At 41.4% G+C, this 23,120-nt stretch overlaps 1 protein-coding gene across 1 annotated transcript; it reads left to right on the top strand.

The window, feature by feature from the left end:
• The first annotated feature begins 5,031 nt into the window (after positions 1-5,031).
• Positions 5,032-14,298, top strand: MAPK6 (mitogen-activated protein kinase 6). Its single transcript, XM_009582995.1, has 5 exons — positions 5,032-6,248; positions 6,985-7,129; positions 10,278-10,442; positions 11,099-11,300; positions 11,939-14,298. The coding sequence occupies exons 1-5, from the start codon at positions 5,694-5,696 to the stop codon at positions 13,035-13,037; spliced, it is 2,166 nt and encodes a 721-aa protein (XP_009581290.1). The 5' UTR covers positions 5,032-5,693; the 3' UTR covers positions 13,038-14,298.
• Positions 14,299-23,120: the final 8,822 nt, after the last annotated feature.

Below are 23,120 nucleotides of genomic sequence, written 5' to 3'. Positions count from 1 at the left end.
CTAATTCAGTGCCATTTTGGATCAGCCTGACAATGGTTAAGTTAATTGTGTCATGGAAAAAGAAACGGTGGTTGGTGTGTTGTCATACGGCCGGTGCAAATGTTGATAAAAGCGCTGTTGTCAACAAGCTTTTTTTTTTTTTTTTAATATATATATGAATATATATGTGTGTGTGTATAAAATTAACATTGTGATAGCGTGATGTGTTTATAAACCAGTTACAAGTTGCAGAAAGTGGTAGCTTAAAATAGAGGTATATTTTAGTTTGGTAATCGGGTTCAGAAAATGTGTGCTGTAAAGCTAAAATGGGAACTTTCACTTCAACCTCTCGCACAGGCTCAGTCCTTGCTTGAGCAGTCGTTATCTTTAATTCACTCTTGACTGGTTAACTGTTCAGTGGAACAGCAGACGGTAGCAGAGCTGCCGAGGTGCAGAGGCTGTGGTTAGCTGATGGTAGGCTTCTTCAGTGGCGAGTTTTCATTGAATTATCTGAAGGGAGGACTGAACCATTTTTATTTATGATACAGAAAAACGCAGTGGATTTTTGTGTGCTTTTACAGATCCTTCAGAAGATTTATAAACTAATAGTAACATTCGCTAACTGCCAGCACAGAGTTCCCTAAACAGTGTGGGGAGCAAGTAGGAGGCTTTAGAAAAGCGGCAGTTTCGTGAGTTGGACGATGACTCACTCTGCCTACTGACTGCAACGTGGCTGATCTAAAAAAAATACTTCTGTGCCCCGTATTTTTATAGTCAAAGGGATAGTACTTAGCAGGTTGTATAATATGTCATTAGTCATTCTTGGTCTTTCTCTTGTGAGTAATGATTTGATCATTATGTGGTCTGCATAATCAAATTACCTGGTATCTTTCTGTCTTATTTGTATTTCTGAAAAAGTAAATGTCTCATACTTGACTGTGTTTCAGCGTACATCCTGTTTCCTGAAAACTGTGGTAAATCCACGTGCAGAAGTTGAGCACGAATTGAAGGGGCTGCTTGCATAATGCATGAAGCTGGTCATGTGTGGTGATGTCTGCCAGCACTAGGAATAATTACAAAGACGACAGCCCTTCTGTGGGTCACTTCTGTTGCCCTCTCCCAAGAACCGATCTGTTTTAAAAGCGTAGTTGTAAACCACTTAGGAAACTAGTATCTTTGTGTTTCCCTCTTTAAACTTTGTGGGAGGAAGGAATAAAAGTACCGCTTAAAAAAAACGGTAGTCTTGGAAAGGTGACAGCCTAAATGAAAACATTAGTGCCTGGGTGAATAGCCTATTTGGCACAAATTGGGGTGATAAACCCTCCTTTTTTATATAATAGTCCATCATGTATTTCAGGTGGTTAGAGCATGTTACACAACTGAAGAGGTATTTGTCATATTTGTTTAGTGTGTACTTTCAAGACAGGGGTTGGACTGATGGTTGTGACTTTCATTGAAACTGAAAATGTATAAACTTAATGGGTGTTGGCATCACTCTTTGTAAGTATTAGTGTTTTAAAAAACCCACCTCATTATTTCCCAAAGTTAAAAATCACTATAAAATGCAAAGAAGAAAACTTGTTACTTGGAGCTCATTTTGGCTTGAGAAAAGCCTTGATTTCTTCTAGTTGATTACCCTTTAAGTAATTATTATCTTAGAGTGAAAAAAAGTTTGGGGCTAACTTTTTGTTTTCCACCCCTCCTATCTGTTTCTGGTCCACAGGACTATTTGTCTTAAATGCCTGTTTGCTATTAACTCGTGGATGGGGAAACTAGTTCAGGTGCTCCCCTGGCGTGAGCGATGCTCTGGGGGCTGCAGCCCTGGTAGAGGGGCCAGCTCACGGGGGATGGCAGCGAAGGGGCTGTAGCATGTGAGCAAGGGCTGCGCTAGGTGAAAGAACTGGCATAGTGAAAGAAGTACATCTTTAATGTGAAATTAGTTAATGCGTGGGGTTAGTTTAGAAGCGTATTTTTTTGTTTAGACAAGGATGTATGAACCTGCTACAGCATTGTCACCTGTTACACTTCCAAAGTAGAATTTTCAGTGGCAGTAAACGAAAGATCACTCTGAATTACTGAGTCTTAATTTCATTTGTTTTAATAGTGGGCCATTTTTGCTAGGACAATTTCTAATTGTCCTCACCATACTCGTGTGAGGTACTGTATCTGGTAGATAGGCTGCCTCCTGGTCAGCTTCCTAGGACTAGATCCTGTTTTGAATGATAGCTGGGCCCTGCTTTTTGTGGCTTTGCGATTAAGTCATTTGCTCGTAGTTACATAGGAAGTTTGTAGCGGGATCAGGTCAAATTGAAGGCTGCAATGGGTTCCTTATGTTGTCAACATCTGTTTTCTTAGCTAAATCACTCTGATTCTGAAAATCATTACCTACCTTCTGAAAATGTTGCAATTAGTGGTCACCTACGGGAAGGATGTAGTATAAGCTAATGATTAAAAATGCATCATTTCAGGGATAAAGAATGAAAATTTTAGGACTGCTACTTCAGTAAGCAAGTGGGCCATAACTCCCTTTCTCCTTGAAGCAGTAATGTCATAACTACTCATGTTATAGTACCACTGCTACCTTCGTTTAGTCATGGTGGTAAGGGGTAGGATCTGAATTACAGTGAAGAGATTGGCAGATCTTACTCCTTGCGACTGATGGGCATCTTTTTGAATCTGATCCTGTGCTGTTTAATGGAACTAGCTAAAAGAGAGGTTCCAGATGTGTCACCCAGCTGGTGCAAACCAATTCTGTATGGCTGCATATTGAAGACATCAGCAATGTGAAACAATAGGCCTAATTACGGGGAAGAATAAAACTGGTTTTAGGTGGTCCCAAGGATATAAAATACAGCTTATTGCATGGTATTTGAATAGAGGCCTTGGACCTTGAGTTAACATGAAATTTAAAGTGTTAGTATAAGCTACAAAAATGAATTTCCATAACAATTTTTTTGGGGGGTGGGGAATGAAAGGAAAATGGTCTGGGGTTTTTTACAGGCAGCAGCTCAGAATGCGTGAGCCTGAAAATGGTGCATGTGAATGAAAAAATATTTTTAGGTCTTAAAAAAAAGTTAAAAATCAAAAGGCTAGACTTCTGGTTTTTATAATTGTGAGCAAAGAGTTGGACAGTCACCGATGCTATCCTGATTAACTCTAGGATAAATTTAATATTTGTTCTTTAAGTAAACGGGTATTATAAGAAGGGTTCTCATGCTGATGTCTTAATGCGGATATAAATTCAAGATAGTTTTGGGAAAAGTAACAGTGTTACCTCATTATGTTTGTAATAAGGTTATAATAACCCCTGTAAAACACTGTCTAAAATTAGGACTCTTGACAGTATGAGAAGAAAGGAATCTCAAGGCAATGGTTGTACGTGCTGAGTAAAGAAAGCTCTGAAGATCACCCTTCTGGCAGGGTATTACACCACATCAGTGGAGGGCAGCTCAACGCTTTTTAGTTTAGAAGTACTACATTTAGTGATCTATCTTTAAAAAAAAAAAAAGCCAGCAGAGGATAGCATGTGTTTCCTTCTTCTTTCCTGTGTTTGTCACACGGCTGTGCAAATACCTGGAGGCAGGTGGTGTGTGGCAGGAGTGAGCAAGCCAAGGCACTGGGGCTGTGTTCCTGGTGACAGTCAGGCTTGAGCCTAAGGAATGGTAGTGTTTAAATGTGTTGAAGCAGTCTTGTTTCTGTTTGCCAGTGTGCTTTTTTTTGTTGTTGTTTTTCCTCTGCATGCAATTCTGATTGCTTTAGTGAATTGAGGCCATTATTTAGAATATGTTAATAATTTGTCAGCTGCTCTTGCTGCCCTGTTAGGAGTGGGGAGACTTGTTTTGCTTGGTCCCGTTGTCCCACTTAAGTGCTAGCGCAGTTTTAAGGGAACACTCATACAATTAATTTTTAAAGTGTTGGGATAGTTTAGAGAACTTTACATTTATTGAGAGAGCTGGGTGAAGAGCTGAAATGTGTTAACCTAAGACAGAAGAGAAGACATTTAATGGTTTGATGTGACCTATAGTTGTTGGTGAAGAACATACAGGTGACTTGTAATGGAATCGCCCATACCTTACCACACTGTGTAAGGTGCACCTTTGACTCTTCTCTTTGTGGCATCTTTGAGCTTTTAAAAGAAATAAGGATGTTGTGCAAAAATGCAACATATGGTCTTTATGACTACATTCTGCTGCTGCAGACAGGGAAGCTTACTGAGAAAATTACCACTTTTGTTTTCATAAATAGTAGTTGCATTCATTAGACTATTAAAAATAAATGATGTCTGAAAGTGCCCATATGTTAGGGGAAACGGTTATCGAATATATCAGTTACTGTGTAAAATGTACTCGCTGTTAGTTTTTCTCTGTAATCTAGGTTGGGTAAGTATAGAAGTAATTGATAAAGTAATAATATTTGTCTAATATGTAGGAATTACCCTTATGATTCCTGTAACAATGAATCTATAGAAGCAAAATTATGATTTGAGGTGTTTTATCCAAAATCACAAGGATTTAAGCTTTATAAGTGGCATTGGATGTGTGCTGTATATTCTGGAAAGTCAGTAACTACCGGGAGTGCACAAACCTCACGCTTTTCATGTGAACGGTGCCCAGTTGTATTATGGTAAAATAGTTAAAACCCTGATTTTGTCTTTGAGTAAAAGTTTAGAGGAAGGAATTATTCCAAAATTTAATGACTGAGGTGCAGGATATTATTGTTTCTGACTTGTCCCTTAATAGCTGTATTGGAGAATTACCAAGTTTTCTGTGATATTCCCTTCTTTATAAAGATTCAGTGGGATTTTTCATTGCATGCCTTATATTCTCAGCAGGTTATATCTAAAACTTTCACAATATATATTTAGAAATGGTGGTTGGTGATTATTGTCAGTATGAAAAGTATGTGTCATTTCTGGTTAGTTTAGCTTTTGTGATGGTTTCTTATTTTGTAACTGGACACAAAATAAGTAATATATTTAGGACAACTTAAGGAGTTGGGTGAGGAGGAAGTCTTCTGTATGTGCCGGAATACTGATGTATTTTTCTCTCCTTTTCAGGTTGTCACGGAGTAAAATGGATGGTAGCTTTGATTGTGATTGTGGTGAGCTGGAGCCACCTGATCATTAACAGAAGGCATCTTTTGTAAATCAAGAGCTGCCAGTTTCCCATTTAACTAGACTGTAAACAAAGGAGAGAAAAAGGAGGAAGAAGGAAAAAAAAAGTAGTGCTTACCAGCACCATAGAATGACGCTGCTCAGGACCAGTCCAACACTGAATGTATCTGCACTGTGAGGAGGAGGATGTTAATAGAAGCCTATTATGTGCATATTTATTCACATTTTTGTTAAATGTTAACCAGTTTAGCACAGTAGAGCTGAGTGCATAGTATGTCATTTCATTCCGTTTGAGTTTCTTGTGAGTATTTTCTTTAATGTCTGCAGAAATGCTGCACCTTTCTTGAACTATGAATGCTGCAATCTTTCTATCTTATGCTCAGTTTGAGTTCTAGAGCTTACGGGCTCTAAATTCAAGGGGACACAACAGGCCTGGCTGGCTCATAATGAAATGAGAGTGTCAAGAAACCATCTTGCAGTCAAAGCCAAGTGTTTCTTCTCCCTTTCTATAAGACCTTTCCTTCAAATACCAGTGGAAGTGTCTCCGCGTGTTTACAGAAGCTTAGTAGTTTGAGGAAAAAGAAACGTAAAGAATTTAAAAATGGCAGAAAAATTTGAAAGTCTCATGAACATTCATGGTTTTGATCTGGGCTCTCGGTATATGGACTTAAAACCACTGGGCTGTGGTGGAAATGGCTTAGTTTTTTCTGCTGTCGATAATGACTGTGACAAAAGAGTGGCTGTCAAGAAAATTGTCCTTACAGATCCCCAGAGTGTTAAACATGCTCTACGTGAGATCAAAATTATTAGAAGACTTGACCACGATAACATTGTCAAAGTATTTGAAATTCTTGGTCCTAGTGGAAGCCAGTTAACAGATGACGTGGGCTCCCTTACAGAATTGAACTGTGTTTACATTGTCCAGGAATACATGGAGACAGATCTGGCTAATCTGCTAGAGCAGGGCCCTTTACTGGAAGATCATGCCAGACTTTTCATGTACCAGCTGCTACGTGGGCTCAAGTATATTCACTCTGCAAATGTTCTGCATAGAGATCTCAAACCAGCTAATCTTTTCATTAATACTGAAGACTTGGTGCTGAAGATTGGTGACTTCGGTCTTGCACGAATCATGGATCCTCATTATTCCCACAAGGTATGTGAAGAGTGGAAATATTTAAGTCATACACTAACAACCGTGCCTTCTTAAAATAGCATCTTTCTGCCTTTCACAGAGGTAGATAGTCTGTGGAGGGCCTCATTAGCAGGTGGGATATCATGTTGGGGATCATACAGTAGAACTGGAATGCTTGCAAATAGAGTAAAACAGATCTGTGGATGACATGTTTTGTCTCAGATAGGACTACTGCAAGCATAAAATAAAACTTTTTTTTTTTCACTAGATGTGTTCAGAAAAGCAGATTTTTAACAGTGAATACAGAACCTGAGATTAAGAGCAACATTTAGAGGCATAACTATAGAAGCCTTAGATAAGTTTATAAGTGATGCATTCATAGTGTGCAAATGTGGCTATTTCCTGGGATTGATTTAGAGATACTGCCTTCCTGGTTTAGATGATATTTCCCAAGAGAGTTCATTATTATCTCTGCATTTATTTGGCATCTGGGAATAAGAAAGTTCTGCTGTAGTACCTCATTTGACTAATAAATAGTGTCATACTTCTATATTGTTGCTGTTCACTCATAAAGATACTGCTGCTCTATTTTAAAAAGTAGAAGGGTGTGGTAGAGGGCACATGGTACTATCCCTGGGACCTTGAGACCAAAAAGTCTTGTAGTAGTGCATTAAAAAATAAGAAATAAGTAATTTTAAAAAGTACCTCTTAAAAATCTAAGTAAGCTTTTTTCTTTTTTTTTAATTAATTTCATTAGGGCCATCTTTCTGAAGGATTGGTTACTAAATGGTACAGATCGCCCCGTCTTTTGCTTTCTCCTAACAACTACACTAAAGCCATTGACATGTGGGCTGCAGGTTGCATCTTTGCTGAAATGCTGACTGGGAAAACCCTCTTTGCAGGTGGGTGAATAAAAATGTGTGTGTCTATTCCTAAAAGGAGTGGTTCTGCTTAATTATCTTCCTAACGAAAAGTTGATTCTCATGGCTAATATCAATGGTCATTGATTATCAGGATATGCTATATTATTATGCAACTATATAAGCAAACTATAAAATGATGTGTTCGTAAAGCAGAAGACGTTTCAATTTTTGTTACTCATACTGATGTGTATTTAGATAAATATCACAGTTTAATTTAGTATTCACGTATATGGTAAATCTGTCTGTAATTAGGTTAAACTAAATTTATTGGATGCCTAAGAAGTGTTCCAAATACATGTATTTTAGTGAATTGATGTATCCAGGGAGTATTTGAGGATTATGAATGCCCTGAGTATCATATTCATACAGATTTTTTTTTTAATGTAGTGAACCTAATTACTTCTCGCTTCTTTATATTTTAAATTATGAAAAAGTAGCCCTTTTTTCCCCATTCCCAATTTTTTTGTCATCTACAGACTGTTTTGACCTGACCTTTGTTTCAGTGCTATAGGGAGGACTCTTCAGATTTAAAATTTAGTGTGGCATCTCAAGGAAATGTGTAACCTCCAGATATTTCTGGTAAGATAGGAAGCAATGCTCTGGTCTCATTGGGTGCATCTGCATTAGTGCTTTGGTTAGGATCAGGAGCAAATTTTTGAAGCAAATCTCTTGATGACCATCCTGTACCGCATTGCTGGTTTAGCTCAGTGCACAAACTGGAGTCTCTTTAGATAAAATGAAACTGCCATTTGCACTGTAGGAGATCACCCAATGTGCTCCACCTGCTGATAGGCATTCAGTCGATGGATGCAGATGAGCTAGTGTAGAGTAAACCCCTGAAATGCTTATTTTGTGTGCACCCTGGGGCCTCAGCAGCAGCTGTCTCATCCAGGCTCACTCTTGGATTTGCTCCTGTTGGTCTAAATTACTGGGGTGATACAGATAAAACCTCTAAGAACTGAGCTTGCATTTCGAAGTTCACACTCCTTTAGATACATGTGGACTAAAAGCACACTTCTGCAGTAATTCTTAGCTTTGTACGTCAAGGTAATGAAATTGAGAGCTTTTTCCCATTAAGTACTATTAATAGAGTACTGTCACCTTGAAATTATTATTTTACAAAAATCAGCGATTAATATGCAAAGAGGCTTTTCTTAACTTGCAGTGAGTTGCTAACTCTTTGAGTTAGTTGCTATTGGAGTAACGTCCCCAGTGTATTAAATGCTCAGCTGACGAAGAGATTTATTAGGTTTCCATTGCATCAAGCACTTCTACTGGAAAACAGTGAAATAGTGGGAGAAAGTCTGTGGATTTCAGCATTCAGCATAGATTGATTGCAACTGCTAGCATTTTAGCTTTTTTTTTTGAGTAGCATTGGTATTTGCTAGAAGTTTTTATTGGTCTAATATCTGTGTAGTGAGTTAGATTTTTTTTTTAAACTCAGTCTTAGTAACCAAAATCCTAAGTTTGTAAGCTCGTTTATGTGCCCTAATTGCATTGTATAGATATCTAGAAAAATGTTTTTAGATGTGGATGTGTCCCTCTGAGAATTTAGCACTGCCATAGTTTTCTGATCTAAAGAGTGGACTTCTTAACGTCATGCACTTGGAAAGAGAAGACAGTTGGAGATACGATAGTTAGCCTGTCCTGAGACTCTGAACAAAATTCTCTTGCAAAGTTGTTTGGAGGGCTTGATTTGGTTAATTTGCAACTTCCTGTCTACTTCTGAACCAACCCTTAGGAATCCTGCTGTCTGGAAAGCTGACAGGAATGGGAAGGAAGAATGCAGATTAAAACTGCAGAATACCTGGGATGAGGGAGGGAAGGGAAGTTGAGGCAGAGGGATTCAATAGCTGTTCCAAACAACTTCTGTAATTCTTTCTTCTAAATAAATATTTTAAAATGCTCATTTCATTTATAGTGGAAAGAAAGCTGATTAATTTTAGGATGGATAGGACATGAAATAATGATACAGTAGAATCTGTTTTCCCGCAAATTACAGACAGTATAACATTTGATAGATTATATTAGGTAATTTGTAACAGTCTGAAGCAGGAGGACAAAACAGCTTTTTCAATCCAGCAAATAAGTTAACATGAGGCAAGACTGATGGACTTGGGGAATGTAGGTCTTGGCCAGATTTTCTGTAGTGACTTTGCCTCAGCTTTTCTTTAAGTCATCTGGCAGATGTGTGGTAGGATGTCCAGTGCAGACTGTCGTGGAAACTGGATAGCGCATAGATTTTGAGATGGTACAATCTTTCTGGCCCCACTTATTTTTGTATTTAATGTCACGTGTGTCAGTATCGCTGATGACTGCCCAGAGCTGCTTGGTGAAACACTGGCATGCAAATAATCCTATATAGTTTCTTCTGCTAGTTGAATCTCTAGGATGCTACATGCTTCTTGGAGCTGAACAATAAATTGAGGTAGACAAGCTGTCTTTCTGGGTACTCCAGCTTTAACACCAGTACTGAATACAGATGCCATTCATTATTCAAAATTTACCTGCTGTATAGGCCCTTATAGTTCTTTATCCAAGGAAACTTCAGATAGTGCTAAAAGTGTACTATAATTTCAATCATAATACAGTACTTTTTTCTAAACAAGATTATGCTGCTTAACTGACAGGTGATTTTTGTCTTGCACCTGACAGTAATACAGGGTTTCAGAGTAGAATATTAGTAACAATGGCTATGCCCTGTAAGATCTCTTGCTGAGCTAAATCACTACTGTTTTTATTAATAAGGAACATACAATTCAAAGTGAGGTCAAATATTGAATTCATTAGGTGGATCAGCTGAAAGGGGAGGATTGCAGTATATAGTATATAGAGTGTTGCTGTAGAGTACCTCATCCATGGTGAAAACGTCCTTGCAAAAGTTAAGGTTAGTTTGCTTTATCTGTGTGTAGCAGCTCTGTAATTCTTCATGTGCTACAGCATTTTTGAAAGCTCTTCAGATTTATTATCATTCAAATTTAGAACTTCAGCCTTTCCTCTGTTGTAGGAGATAATAGTCTACTGAAAATAACTGCTCAGAACGCAAAATTTTGACATGCCTTTTGCATACAGGGATCAGAAGTGTTTGAAGTTGAAATGGCAGCTTGTATTTTCTCTTGGTGCTTAGGTGCACATGAACTTGAACAGATGCAGTTGATTCTAGAATCAATTCCTGTTGTACATGAGGAGGACCGTCAGGAGCTTCTCAGTGTAATTCCAGTTTACATTAGAAACGATATGACTGAGCCACACAAACCTTTAACTCAGTTGCTTCCAGGCATCAGTCCTGAAGGTAAGTAATTCAGAAAAAAATACTTCCTGTATTTCAAAATCATAAAATAGTGAACAACTTTACAGTGCATGTGTGTGATTGTTAAAAGCAAGTTTCAGTTAGAAGAATCTGTGCATTCTCTGAAGGAGGATTGTCTCCTGCTGTAATAAAAAAAAAAATGCGCTTACATGATAGCTACTTGGTCATCTTTGGAGTAGAATTGTGAATCTCTGCTGGACCTGTTTGCACTGGAAGACTGATTGAATTGCTCTATTTTGAGACACTGGCCTTCTAAATATAAGGGAACATTGGAATGGAGTCAATATAAAACAACTGTCTTTCAAATCTTTTAAAAAGACAGTCCCCAAAGCAAACTGACAATGTTTCCTGATAGCTCTTGGTGGATACTGATCCAGCTTGACGCATTCTGTCTCTTAGTATTTTTTTCCTGCTTTAAGTTAAATTATTGTTGATCTTAGATTTGACCTCTACGCTTCTAGCTTTCCTATGGCTACAGAATGCATATTTAGCAGTATACTGTCAGTAGCTGATACTTCACAGGTGACTACTTTTAAGCAAATGCATACCTCTAGAGCAAAGCACTGCACCTTAATCTTAAATTCTAGATGTCTGAAATGTCATTTTTCTCCTATTCAATGATAACTTTTTCACCATAGCGCTGGACTTCCTGGAGCAAATTTTGACATTTAGTCCCATGGATCGATTGACAGCAGAAGAAGCTTTGTCCCATCCTTATATGAGCATTTATTCCTTTCCAACGGATGAGCCTATTTCAAGTCATCCTTTTCACATTGAAGACGAGGTTGATGATATTCTGCTGATGGATGAAAGTCACAGCCATATTTATAATTGGGAAAGGTAAATTTATCACTTACTGTGGCATGTAACATAACTGAATGGTTGTGTGTTTAAGTAATGTTGCTTCATGGGTATCATTTCATGTTCTGTTTGTTTCTTCTTCTTAAGTTGACCTGAGAATAAACTTTTCCCTTTATAGGCAGTGCATTGTCACCAGGTTTATAATTCATTAGACTGACTTGGATATGCTGATGCATTCCTGAGATACACTCAGGACTCTAGAATCTAAAGTTAATATCGCCATTACTTTTTTCCCCAAAACATTTATCTAAAAAATAAACTTTAGATGAAGAGAGTTTTAAGTATGATTGTCTTGTCCGATGCTTGGCTCATATAATAATAAAGAGATTTACAGTAGTTATTTAAAGTCAGTTAAACACACTTTAAGGAAGAGTTCTGTAAATGGAGTGAGCTATTGTACATAATTCTGGACTTAAATCTTTCAGATGTGCATGTGAGAATTACTTTATGCCAGATTAAATTAAAAACCTGGAAGAGGTACCCGATTGGATTGAGGAAAAACTTTATCTGTGTTGAATTGTCATTTTCTGTAAGGGAAGTTCTAAACTTAATTGTCTCTGTCTTGGGAGCTAGAAGACTGTTTTTTAGCTGCTAACACTTAAGAAATTGTTTTACAGATACCATGAAAGTCAGTTTTCAGACCATGACTGGCCTATTCATAATAACTATGAAGCTGATGAAGTTCAGCGTGATCCAAGGGCTCTTTCTGATGTTACTGATGAGGAAGAAGTGCAAGTAGATCCTCGCAAATATTTGGATGGAGATCGTGAAAAGTATCTGGAGGATCCTGCCTTTGACACCCACTTCTCTACTGAACCTTGCTGGCAGTATTCAGATCACCATGAAAACAAGTATTGTGATCTGGAATGTAGTCACACTTGTAATTACAAAATGAGGTCATCTTCATACCTAGATAATTTAGTTTGGCGAGACAGTGAAGTTAACCATTACTATGAGCCCAAGCTTATTATAGATCTTTCGAACTGGAAGGAGCAGAGCAAAGAAAAGTCTGATAAGAAAGGCAAGTCTAAATGTGAAAAGAATGGGTTGGTGAAAGCTCAGATAGCACTTGAGGAAGCATCACAGCAACTTGTTGAAAAAGAAAGGGAGAAGAATCAAGGGTTTGACTTTGATTCATTTATAGCAGAAACCATTCAGCTTAGTTTACAACACGAGTCTACTGATGTTGATAAATTAAATGACTTGAATAGCTCAGTGTCTCAAATAGAGTTGAAAGGGTTAATATCGAAGTCAGTAAGCAGAGAGAAGCAGGAGAAAGGAATGGCTAATTTGGCACAGTTAGAAGCTCTGTACCAAACTTCTTGGGACAGTCAGTTTGTAAGTAGTGGGGCGGAGTGCTTCCTCATAGACCAGTTTTGTTGCGAAGTAAGGAAAGATGAACAAGTTGAAAAAGAAAATACTTACACCAGTTATTTGGACAAATTTTTCAGTAAGAAAGAAGATGCTGAAATGCTAGAACCTGAGCCAGTAGAAGAGGGGAAGCTTGGGGAGAAGGAGAGAGAAGAGAGCTTTCTCAGTAACAGTGGAGAACTCCTCTTCAACAAGCAGCTTGAGGCTATAGGTATTCCTCAGTTTCACAGCCCTGTTGGTTCGCCACTGAAATCGATACAGGCCACGTTAACGCCTTCTGCTATGAAATCATCTCCCCAAATTCCCCACAAAACGTACAGCAGCATTCTGAAACATCTAAATTAAAACACTCAGCAGACATTTCTTTTATATTCATGAGATGTGTTTGTCTTTTTTTATTACTAGTGTAAGTAATTTTTTTACTTGAATCAGACGGTGTAATTTTGGTATGGATTTCATTAGTTTTCTGTTTACCATTGTTTTTACAATCCAGAATTACTTTCTATACATGAGTTAGTTTTGTTTTTAAACTGGCATGTCGTTTGCACACAAAATTAAAGAATAGAGCAAAATGCAGGAGGTAAAAAAAATGCACTAAACCAAGTAAAAAAACATTCTCTCAGTAAAACAGTGTCCATGTTTTGCAGAAAAAGAACCTTGCCTTGAAATTTACACAGTGAGACTGTACATAATTGCATGAATATCTATTTTTCCCAAAACATTTTTTCATTCATGCATATTTTAGAGTTTTTCATACTGTACACATTTCTTAGACACATGATACCAGCAGCAACTGAAATGAATGCAGAATTTGGTACGCATGTGTTATCTACCTCAAGGTAACAGCAGTATGTGGCAAAACATTAACCACCCATAGTGCTTCTCATTATGCACTTCTATTTAGCCAGCATTATTGTAGTAGCTATTCTTATTGAAAATCATTCAATATTTATAAATGTTCTGGTATGCATTCTTTATAGTGAAGTGTTAATATGCAGCACTTTTATTTATTTTAGCAAATAAGTATATTTCTGTAATTATAGAAAGTCAACTTAATTTTTGAGTTACTTTTCGGATAAAAGTTTTTGTTTAGCACTATGGTTTTATTGCCTACATAGCTGGATATATATTAACATCGGCTTATTCTGAGGCTATCCAATACAGTTTTTATTTTTATTATTTAGTTTTCATTTCAAGTAAAGCACTCACTGTGTATAGGAATTTGTAATTGGAGGTGCTTGATCTCTACAAAAGAAATTAGGAATTGCTTTATTATCAAATGCTCCTAGAAGTCTTAATTGTGTTCATTTTTAAAAATTTTGTAATGTTAGTTGTGTGCATGGAAATAATTAAGGTACAACATTACTGTAGGTTAAAGTTCTATATGGTGAGACATTTTGGTTTTACTGTATGTTTTTACTGAATGATTCCTGTCCCACTCCCAACCCCCCTCAAAAGCAAGCATGAATAAAATTAGGTTAAATATAGCATGTAGCATCTCGGTCTTCTGAAAATTTGTTTTACCTTCTGATTTTTTGAAATACTGGATGTATCATTGGCTCCCCTGTTTAAAAGGAAAAACAAATAAAAACATGGCCAGCAAAAATGACTGTTGTTTTTTGATGCTTTGTACAATGAAAGATGAAGAGGTGCTACTGTAATGCAGCTGGCTGTATTGCACAGGCAGGCCTGCTTGCCTGCACTCCCTAATAAAAGGTGCTCAAGGAAGCATGAGAAACTGTCTTGCAGCGTACCCTGGAAGTGCTGCTGCTGGGGATGCAGCACCCTGGAAGGAGACTCCAGAAGTACACTTCTGTCCCAGTACCTACGGCCTGTATTGAAGAAAATCTTGTGTAATGGTATGGCTATGAAAGCATAAGCGTACAGTAGTGTCAATAACCATTTTTGTTGAAAATAAATTGAATTCCAGAGTTTAAGTGAGCATTGCTGTTTTATCAACTTTTTAGACAGAATAGTGTTAAAGTGGAAAAACTGCGAGTGCGTGTGAGCAACTTCGTGTCGCTGACAACCTGGAGTGACAACCTAATCGTGCGGGTCCCTCAGCCAAGAGCCTGTCTGGAGCACTTTCGCAAGGGGATTTCAGGAGCAGGACCAGGTAACTCCTATGGGACGTTTCAGAATGAGCAGATCGGGTCTCTGTTGCAGCAAGCCCTAAGAACAGTATGTATTTCTCTTCCAGTTCCTCCAGTCAGAACCATTCCTGAGGGAGCCAATTAGCCGTACAATGAAGCTACATCTTTTGGCAAACTCCTACAACTTTTTCCATGGCAGTGTCTTAGTTCCTCCAAATTTTTCCGTCCCTCCTCCCCAGCTCCTCTGGCAGGTGGCACAGCTGCAACTCACTTAAAACAAGGAGCTGCCCCTTCAACATGGCAGAATATGGTCACCTGGGGAGATGGGACACAGTGTATGGCCTTGGGCATGGTATGTGAATGTTTATGTAGCCACATCAATTTCTATGTATGGGGCTGTAGGGAGAAGGAAATGGCTGGTTGTCCTCTCCTAGGCGAGGGACTATTTTGAAGTGGTGTGGTAGATTTTTTATGAGATTGGATGAAAGCAGTGAGTGGGAAGTGCTTAGAAACTGGAAACAAAATTCAGCTTCAAAACATCTTATGCAAAGGAAGTTGTCTTTTTTTTTTTTTTTTTTAAGAACACCAGTGAAACTCGACAGTCCTTAAGAAGCCTGGTAGAAATGGAACATTTTATGCTCAAAAAGGAAGGGGAGAGTAAGTGTTGAGCCTAAATCCAGTGCGGTACTTCACTGCCTTTGACTTGTACTTGTGGTAGGGGAGCAACGCTGTACAGGCACTGCTGGCTGCTTTGGTGAAAACCCTGCTCTCATAACAGGCTCCATCCACGGATCATTGCGGGGTACAGCTAGGCAGTCCGGCTTATTAAGTAGAAGTAATTCCCTATGTGGAGACGATGAAAGAAAGTAAAAGTGCTTCATAAGGACCGTGCAAAGTGAAATCTACTGCCAGAAGGTGATGATGCTCTGAGTGTGGAGTTGGGTTCTCCCTTGGCAAGCTGCAGGAGTCCTGCGTTGGGAGAGCAGTCTGCAGAAAGTGCAGGGTTTCACGGGGTGTTACTAGTGGGTGGAAGATGGTTTCTGTCCCACACTCATCAGCCATGCCCATCCCTGCAAGAAAAAAGGAGAGTTACAGGTGTAGCCCAGACCTAGCAACTGAATTGTCTTTAAAAACAAATTATGGAAGAGGCGTAAATTATAAGCCAGATAAAGGGATGACTGTTTCATGCCAAGGTGCTTGCCAAGTAAAATGGAACACCCTTATTTAACAAAAAAGCAAATAAGAAATGAGGATGTTAAACATCCTTTAAAATTACCTTTTTTTCTCTATGTGGTCTTTGGTCAAAAGACAGCATTTTAAAGTATGTCTAATAATAACTTCAGCTAGAAGAGGTGGTGTTTACCCTTACTGAACAGACCAGGACAGAGCATGTTACATGTACTGTCATCACATGAGATCTAATAATTGCAAACTGGCACAATGCTGAACAGTTTGTTCTGATCAGGAGTTCTCAGTCATGGTCAGTGAACTTTCTCACAATTGCATCTAATTTTAATTAAATAAGAGTTGCTATATATAATCTCAGCTATTTATATAAGACTTTGCCCACGCTGCTGTTAGTGGTATGATTACCGCATGAGTAGCGCATCTTAGCTAGTCTTCGCCTTGAGCACAACTGGGGCTGTAGGCTGGACATCAGGTTCTGCAAACCAGCTGGGTACTGGGGCAGCTGGGCAGTCCCTGCTGCTGCATCTCCTCCACCCCGGTCAGCAAGATAGCCTGTAGCTGCAGCCATGAGTCCGCTGCCTACAGCTAGATTTGTATGCCTGGATTTACTTTGTTTTCCTGTCACCTTGCTATTGCTTTTTCTGTGCTGTAGAAGTTCTTAGAAGTGTGCCTGGTACATATATTTAAACCCTTGCTAAATTCTTACTTCGGTCTGGCTTATTGCCTGGAGGCGTTAGTTTACAGACAGGTTTTTAATGCCTTTTTTACAGGGGGGGAGGCTTCCTCCTGGAGAGTTTTTCTTCCATGTGCAACTAATGTTGCTCTGGAGCTATTTTGGCTATTTTTTTCTGTCCCCTTCTAAACTCTGCAATAGTCAGAGGTAGCAAGTTTTTCCACATGTTGACTTTTCATCCCCTATTCTACAGGCGTGTATACTACAAAACACAAAGAATTGTAGTTAGGGTCCTGAGGAACTCACTGACACGCTGTGGTGCAGATCATTTCTGGGTATCAATAGAGGGGAAAAGCATCCTTGAACTAAATCTGCTCTCACAAGTCATCTTCCCTTTATGTATACTCATGTTGCTTTTCTGTGGCTGAGATTCAGAAGTGCTTGTCAAGCTTTCAGTTAGGTTTTACACATAATTAAACAATAAACTGTTCTCATTCTTCCAAAGATGCAGTCCTGAGCAACAGCAGCCCTGAACCAATTCGTTTCTTATTCTTTGAATTATTTCAATGCTTACAAAATCCTGCAAGTTCTTGTTTGTTGTTCTGCCACTGTTTGCGTCAGACTTGAGCTGAACAACCTGGGAAGTAATGCTGCGGGGTGTTTAGCAACAAGCAAATAATCCAGATCACCGCTGGCACCCAGGACTCTTGGGGCTTCCATTCCAGTGTCTCTATATTTAAAATGGTTATCTGCTTACTCTGAGTGCTATTTGAGAACTCCTTCAAATATTGACTGTTGAAAAGTTCAATGACTTCTTTCGACTGAGAATTAGCGTCGCTGTTAAGGTGATTTGCATGCACCAGACCACGTGCGGAGGGAGCTTTGCCCCGGTAGCCCATGTGGACGTGGTGATAGCCAAGTACGGCCGCGCTCTGCAAATAACTGTCAATAGCTGGCAGCAGCCGTCGCATAATGTCATTGGCTTTCCTCTGGAATCTGTCTGTCGCATCCTGACTGCAAAGCAGCCCTTCTGTAGTGAAGTCTGATAATAAAATTCCTCTTGTAATCTATGTGCTGGTCTACAGCAGCCAAAATTACTTTTAACCTTTATGTCACCCAGCCTGGATGTTATGCGTGGTATGAAATACGAAAGCGTGCTTTTTGCAGTTGGGTGCAGGACAGGGAACTTATGATTTGTCCGGCTTCGGAGCCAGCGATACCATTGCCTTTCACAACCCACTCACCCTCCCTGGCTTTGGTTCCCTTGTTAATAAAACAAAGGTGCTGGGCTGTGATTACCCACAGGACTGCAGGCGGTGTGGCTGGGCTCCTGCTCTGGCCAGTGCCTCCTGCGCCGCCCCAGGGGCGGGGGTCCCTTGCTGTCCCCTGGGACGGGGGGCACGGAGTGAGAGCACGGCTAGACAGAAAGGGAAAGACTTCTCCTTCTGGGTTAGTGGGGGACTCGGGTTAATCTACCCTTACTGATAATACGCTCGATCAGTGTTTCTGTGGTGGGGACTCATTACTAAATTGGTGGCTGATGGTTTGTTGGGTTTTTTTCAGTTTTAACATTCATTTCCTAATTGATAGAAGGCTGGTATGTTTTGTCCTGATTCAGTATAATTCCACATTACTTGTGCCTTCGCTTACACATTTGATTTTTCAAAATTTCTTGTAACTTCTGGTTTAGGCTTATTATATTCTTCTTATAATCATTTGTGGCTGAGTACAGTGCAGGGCCTGTGGGTGATCTCCTGCCTGCTTGGTTAAAGATTACTGGCCTCTCTCAGAATAGATGTGAGGCCTAATAAAATACAGGCTTTCCTTTATATCTGAATTTTGCCGTGTTCCTCAAGCCGTACTCCAAGGCTCCAGTGCTGTGCAGTGTGGAGACTTCTTTGCCACACTAATCCCACTGTGGCTGGTGGAAGGTAGGTATAAACCTACTCATCTTGCTGTGTCATGTTCTCCACAGCATCTTCCCAAAAAGGTGTCTCCACACCACATGTGTAGCCAAGGTAGAGTTTCTGCTTTACAAGATGGTTGATCCTTAGACACCCTTTTAGTTTGCAGCCCAGGCTTCAGCTATGGATGCTCCAAACCCGGACTCTGGCAATAAGAGGACATTTTCTTGTTCTTGGGGATGCCACTCAGACTGGATTAGAGCTTAAATCTTCAGTGCTAGAGGCTGTAGAGAGACAACGTTTCCATTTAATGTCTGTCTTGAATTTTATAATTTTTAATCATTTAAAGTCATGGAACTGAATAACTGAATGACACATTTATTGTTACTTCTGTGTTTGTTTGGATATAGATTTAAACAGTAGAGTTCTTGAAGTAGCTGGATAACTAGCAGACATTTTTAAAGCCTATGATTAAGAAAGCAGATGGGTTTGGTTTTTATTTTGTGTTATGTCTGCCTCAGATTTTTTCTGCTAATTCTACGGAGTTTCTTAGCAAATTTGATGTTGACACATACTGAAAGATTAAGTTGCTTCTACATGCTAAATTATCTTTTGGACCCTTACGCATGATATTTCATTGGTTTTCCATGATTCTTTATTTCTTTTTACTTGCTTTATGCAGAGAGACCCTCAACTGTTTGAGTCTCTCAATTTTATGTCACCTCGCCCTGCGAAGGAGCAAGGTGCCAGTCTACACCGCTATTGGAGTGCAGAGCAGATGGGAATGTCCTTTGGGTATGGCTGCACTTACATCTGTATTTCTATTGACCTTGCTTACTGCATCATGTAGAGCACAGCATAGATTTCCAGCGAGACAAGGTACAAAACCTCACTGGCTTAGGGACCTGTACGGAGCAAGGAGACTTATCATCCAGGGCAGAGGAAATCCAAGAGTAAAGCAAACCCTGAAATTCAAGTGGAGCTGTGGCAAGCTGGGCAGCCACCGAGCGGCTCACAGTTTGCAGCTGCACACCAAAAATTCACTGCTAGCTAGGGAGAGCATGGAAGAGTCTGGCTGTCCAAACCTGTGTGGCTCTTACTTGGGTAGTTAATCATTGCCTCGTTTCTTTTGTCCTGATAAAAGCGTAATTATGTCAGCAAGGAAGCAGGTTTTTTGGTTCTTCATCCATCATGCAGCAAAATATGGAAGCATATAGTTGCTCGAGTGATTTAGTGGCTGAGTGAATTCGAAGTGACCTGATGTGAAGTGGGCGGTTGGCCATGGTGGGGGCTTGGGGCCAGCGGCAGGTACCAGTGCCGGCAGCGGAGAGGAGCCGGGGCGCGACCACGGGAGAGTCCAGCTCATCCTCCAAAATGCTGGCGCAGCCCGGGGAGGAGATTTCCACCCCGCCTGCCAGGAATTACTGTCTGTGTTGGCATGGGCAGGGGGAAAAATATGATGGGAAACAGGGAGATTAAAATAACCTCAGTGAAAACAGGATGTTGGAAAGCTGGTAACGGAGCGGGGTGCAGGGCTGGCTGGCTGCAGAGGGCTCCTGGGAGAGGCAGGCTCTCACACAGGGGCTCTTTGGGGGAAAACACCCAGTTCTCACATGTTTATGGGCCCACACCAAACCCCGGAGGCAGAGGCAGCACGGCTCTGCTGGCAGCAGGCTGGTGTCTTGTGTTCCCCAAAACATGACTGATCATGGCTATTTACACAAATGTGTTCGCTTACCTTCTCTCAACACCTGCCTGCTCTCTTTTTCATCGGATGAAGGTCATAAACCATTCCCTACAACACATCAGCCTGGCATCATATTTATTTAACTGATATGACCTCACAGGCGCTGCCAAGCAGCGAAACGAAGCTCTATTTCACAGCTCGGCTGTCACTAGGGAGCTGTATTTCTCCCAGCTGATTGCAACCTGCTCTCTGAGCTGCGATCCATGGCTTCCTGCCAGCCTAAAACAAAATAAAAACTGAACAGTGTTTTCCTCTTGCTAACTGACTCTTTCTTTCAGGGGCTGACAGCAGCAGTTACCGGCGTGGATTTACAGCAAGGGTGGCGGGTCCCTGCAGGCAGGGGAGCTGGTTCCCATCACCAGTAGCCGCTTTGCGAACCGTCAGAGGTTTTTGCTGCAGCTGGTGATGGGCTGCTGACTGGTGCTCGGCCAGCTCATCGAATCCCTCGCACACTCATCCCTCAGGTGTTTCTGCCCCTTTGCGAGCGGGGAGAGTTTGGGTGCCAGAGGCTGGTTTCAGCCTGGGAGAACGTGGTGGGCTCACAAGAGGGCTTTACATTGCGAAGCCCCAGTCTCCAGGACGTGTAGACCATGCTCAGAAGCAAGCATGAACTCAGCCTTAACCCCGTAATTTATGAGTTCATTGAGCCATTAGAAAATATATACTAAAATCTCTGAGGCTAAACCAAACTGGTTTATTCTTTAAGGTAAAATAAACATTACTATTTTCCATGAGTCCAAACTGCTATCCACTTATTTACCATCCATGGTCAAATTTAATCTGCTGTGTACACTGCAAGTCACCAGTGTTTCTCAATGCAGTGCAGAACCAGATAGATGCGGAACAGTCCTTGGGTGAGAACTGTATCACCAGTTTTCATCAGCTGGGCTGTGGTTATCCCAGAGCAATTCTTCTTGGTCATCTGGTCTTCTCCCAGTTGGGCGTTACAGCTCGACAGGCGTCAGTCTAGTCTCTGTGACCTTTCAGCAGCGGAAGGAAAGCTCAGTAATGGGCGGGCTCCCCGAGGCTCTGCCCAGCACCGTGCAGCTCCCCCAGCAGTGAAGCTGGGCTCCGCTGGGTTCCCTGGTGTGCCTGCAAGTTACTTTTCTCATCAACGTTGCAGATGGTTGGAGTCCTTAGGATGCCAGCGTGACCAGTGTTTCCTATAGCCTCCCTTTCTCTTCTTCTGTGCTCAACGAGGCAGATTTACTCTCCAGGTCCATAAAACAGTCGAAATGCTATGCTCATCCATGAACATCACAGATGTTCACTGCATCACTTGACTTTTGTGACAGGTGAGAAATGGTAGAAGGTGATGGACTGTTTAAAGTGAAATAATTAGCTGGAGTTAGCGGCCTGCCTGCCCCAGGAGCCGAGGCAGTTCCCCGGAGCAGGGGCATGCCCAGCTCCTTTAACGATCGGCCCCTGTACAGTTTTTTCCCAAGCAGAAAAGGGAAGATATATTTTTAAGCTGAACTTCTTCACTGTTGCAGGATTTGACATGAATTTTGGCATCTGCAGGCAGTGTCACACAAGAGCCGGCTTCAAACCCACGGAGCTGGAGCTGGGGAGCCCCTAGCACACTAGGGAGGGAGGTGGGGGCACCCCTGTGGCAGCCCAGAAAACAGTTCAAATTCATGTTAGTTTTAAATGTTTGGCTCTAGAAATGTCTCCAGGCACTGCTTTAATCCAATTTACAGCGTCTGGCTCAAGTGAAGTATGAGAAGAATTTGCTTAAGCTGTTTGAGCGGTGATGTGGAGCGGTGGGGAGCTGGGCGGGCAGGCAGGGCAGCCGCCTGGCACCGGACCCCCGTCCCCTGGGACCCTGGTGGCCCAGCAGCCAGGAGGGCTCGGGCAGCCCGGGTTGGGAAAGCACCGGCACCCTGCGAACCGCCAGCTAGGACAGAGCGGCAGCAGGTCGGTGGCAGACCGCCTTGGTCCTTCCCCACCTTCTCCTTAAAATACTCGTGAAGCTGCTGTAAAAACCAAGATGGAGACCCCACTGCTGGGGCCCTTGGGTAATTTGCCAGCGGGACACATGGCCTTTGGGGGTCAGGGCACCCCATTGCCATCTCACTGCCAGGCACCCCGCCGGCCCCATCGCCCGTCCAGCTGAGCTCACAGAAATCTGGGAAATGAGATTGTTTTCAAACAGTTTAAGCCACCTTCACTTCCTGGTGAGGGAAAGAAAGTCTCAGAAGGCTTTGCAGCATGCTCAGATGTTAATTGCTTTCCTCCTGCACCCCTAAGAAATTTGTGTGTTGTCTTTTCGTCTTTACAGCAGGGAAAATGGAAGATGGAGCGGCTAAGCCTCGCCCTGCCGAGCAGGGTGCTGGCTGGGGTGGGACAAACTGGGCTCCACCAGATGCTGGAGTTCGAGTCACCTTGGAAGAAGCCTTAAGGTAAGGAGAAAAAGTCATTTACAGCTTTAGCTCTTACTTTGTCCCTGAAATCTATGCAATGTCCTGGCCATTTATAGAAACTAATGAACCATGTCATCTGAATCTGGAGCAGTTGCAGGGCAAATTGGAGCGGTGATGGTGATTAAAGGTAGCGTCCAGATGAGAAAGCGGTGGGAGAGCTCAGCGCTGCTCCTCCCGGAGAGCAAAGCGTGCCGGTACCGGGGAGCGGTGTCATTTGGCAGAGGTAGCGCATCCCAGCTGGAGGCAGCGCTCTGGCCCTGCCGCCTTGGAAAGGCGAGTGAGGATGCTGGGCTGTGCCGGGGTTTGCTGGCTGGCCTTTGCGGCAGCAAAGGAGCGGGGCTGCTGCGAGGCTGGGGCAGTGCCCGGCCTCGGGGTGGACGGTGCCCGCGGTGCATGCCGC

The sequence above is a fragment of the Fulmarus glacialis genome, unplaced genomic scaffold, assembly GCF_000690835.1.
Source record: "Fulmarus glacialis isolate BGI_N327 unplaced genomic scaffold, ASM69083v1 scaffold38538, whole genome shotgun sequence".
Lineage (NCBI taxonomy): Eukaryota > Metazoa > Chordata > Aves > Procellariiformes > Procellariidae > Fulmarus > Fulmarus glacialis.
The sequence above is the reverse complement of the archived record's forward strand: the minus strand, read 5'-3'. Positions and strand labels throughout refer to the sequence as shown.

What these genes read in the sequence shown, in the direction of transcription:
- MAPK6 (XM_009582995.1), top strand. Translation starts at nt 5,694, where the DNA reads ATGGCAGAAAAATTTGAAAGTCTCATGAACATTCATGGTTTTGATCTG. An exon ending in TCCAGGCATCAGTCCTGAAG is followed by an intron (nt 10,443 to 11,098) that starts GTAAGTAATTCA and finishes TTTTCACCATAG; the next exon opens with CGCTGGACTTCCTGGAGCAA. An exon ending in CATATTTATAATTGGGAAAG is followed by an intron (nt 11,301 to 11,938) that starts GTAAATTTATCA and finishes ATTGTTTTACAG; the next exon opens with ATACCATGAAAGTCAGTTTT.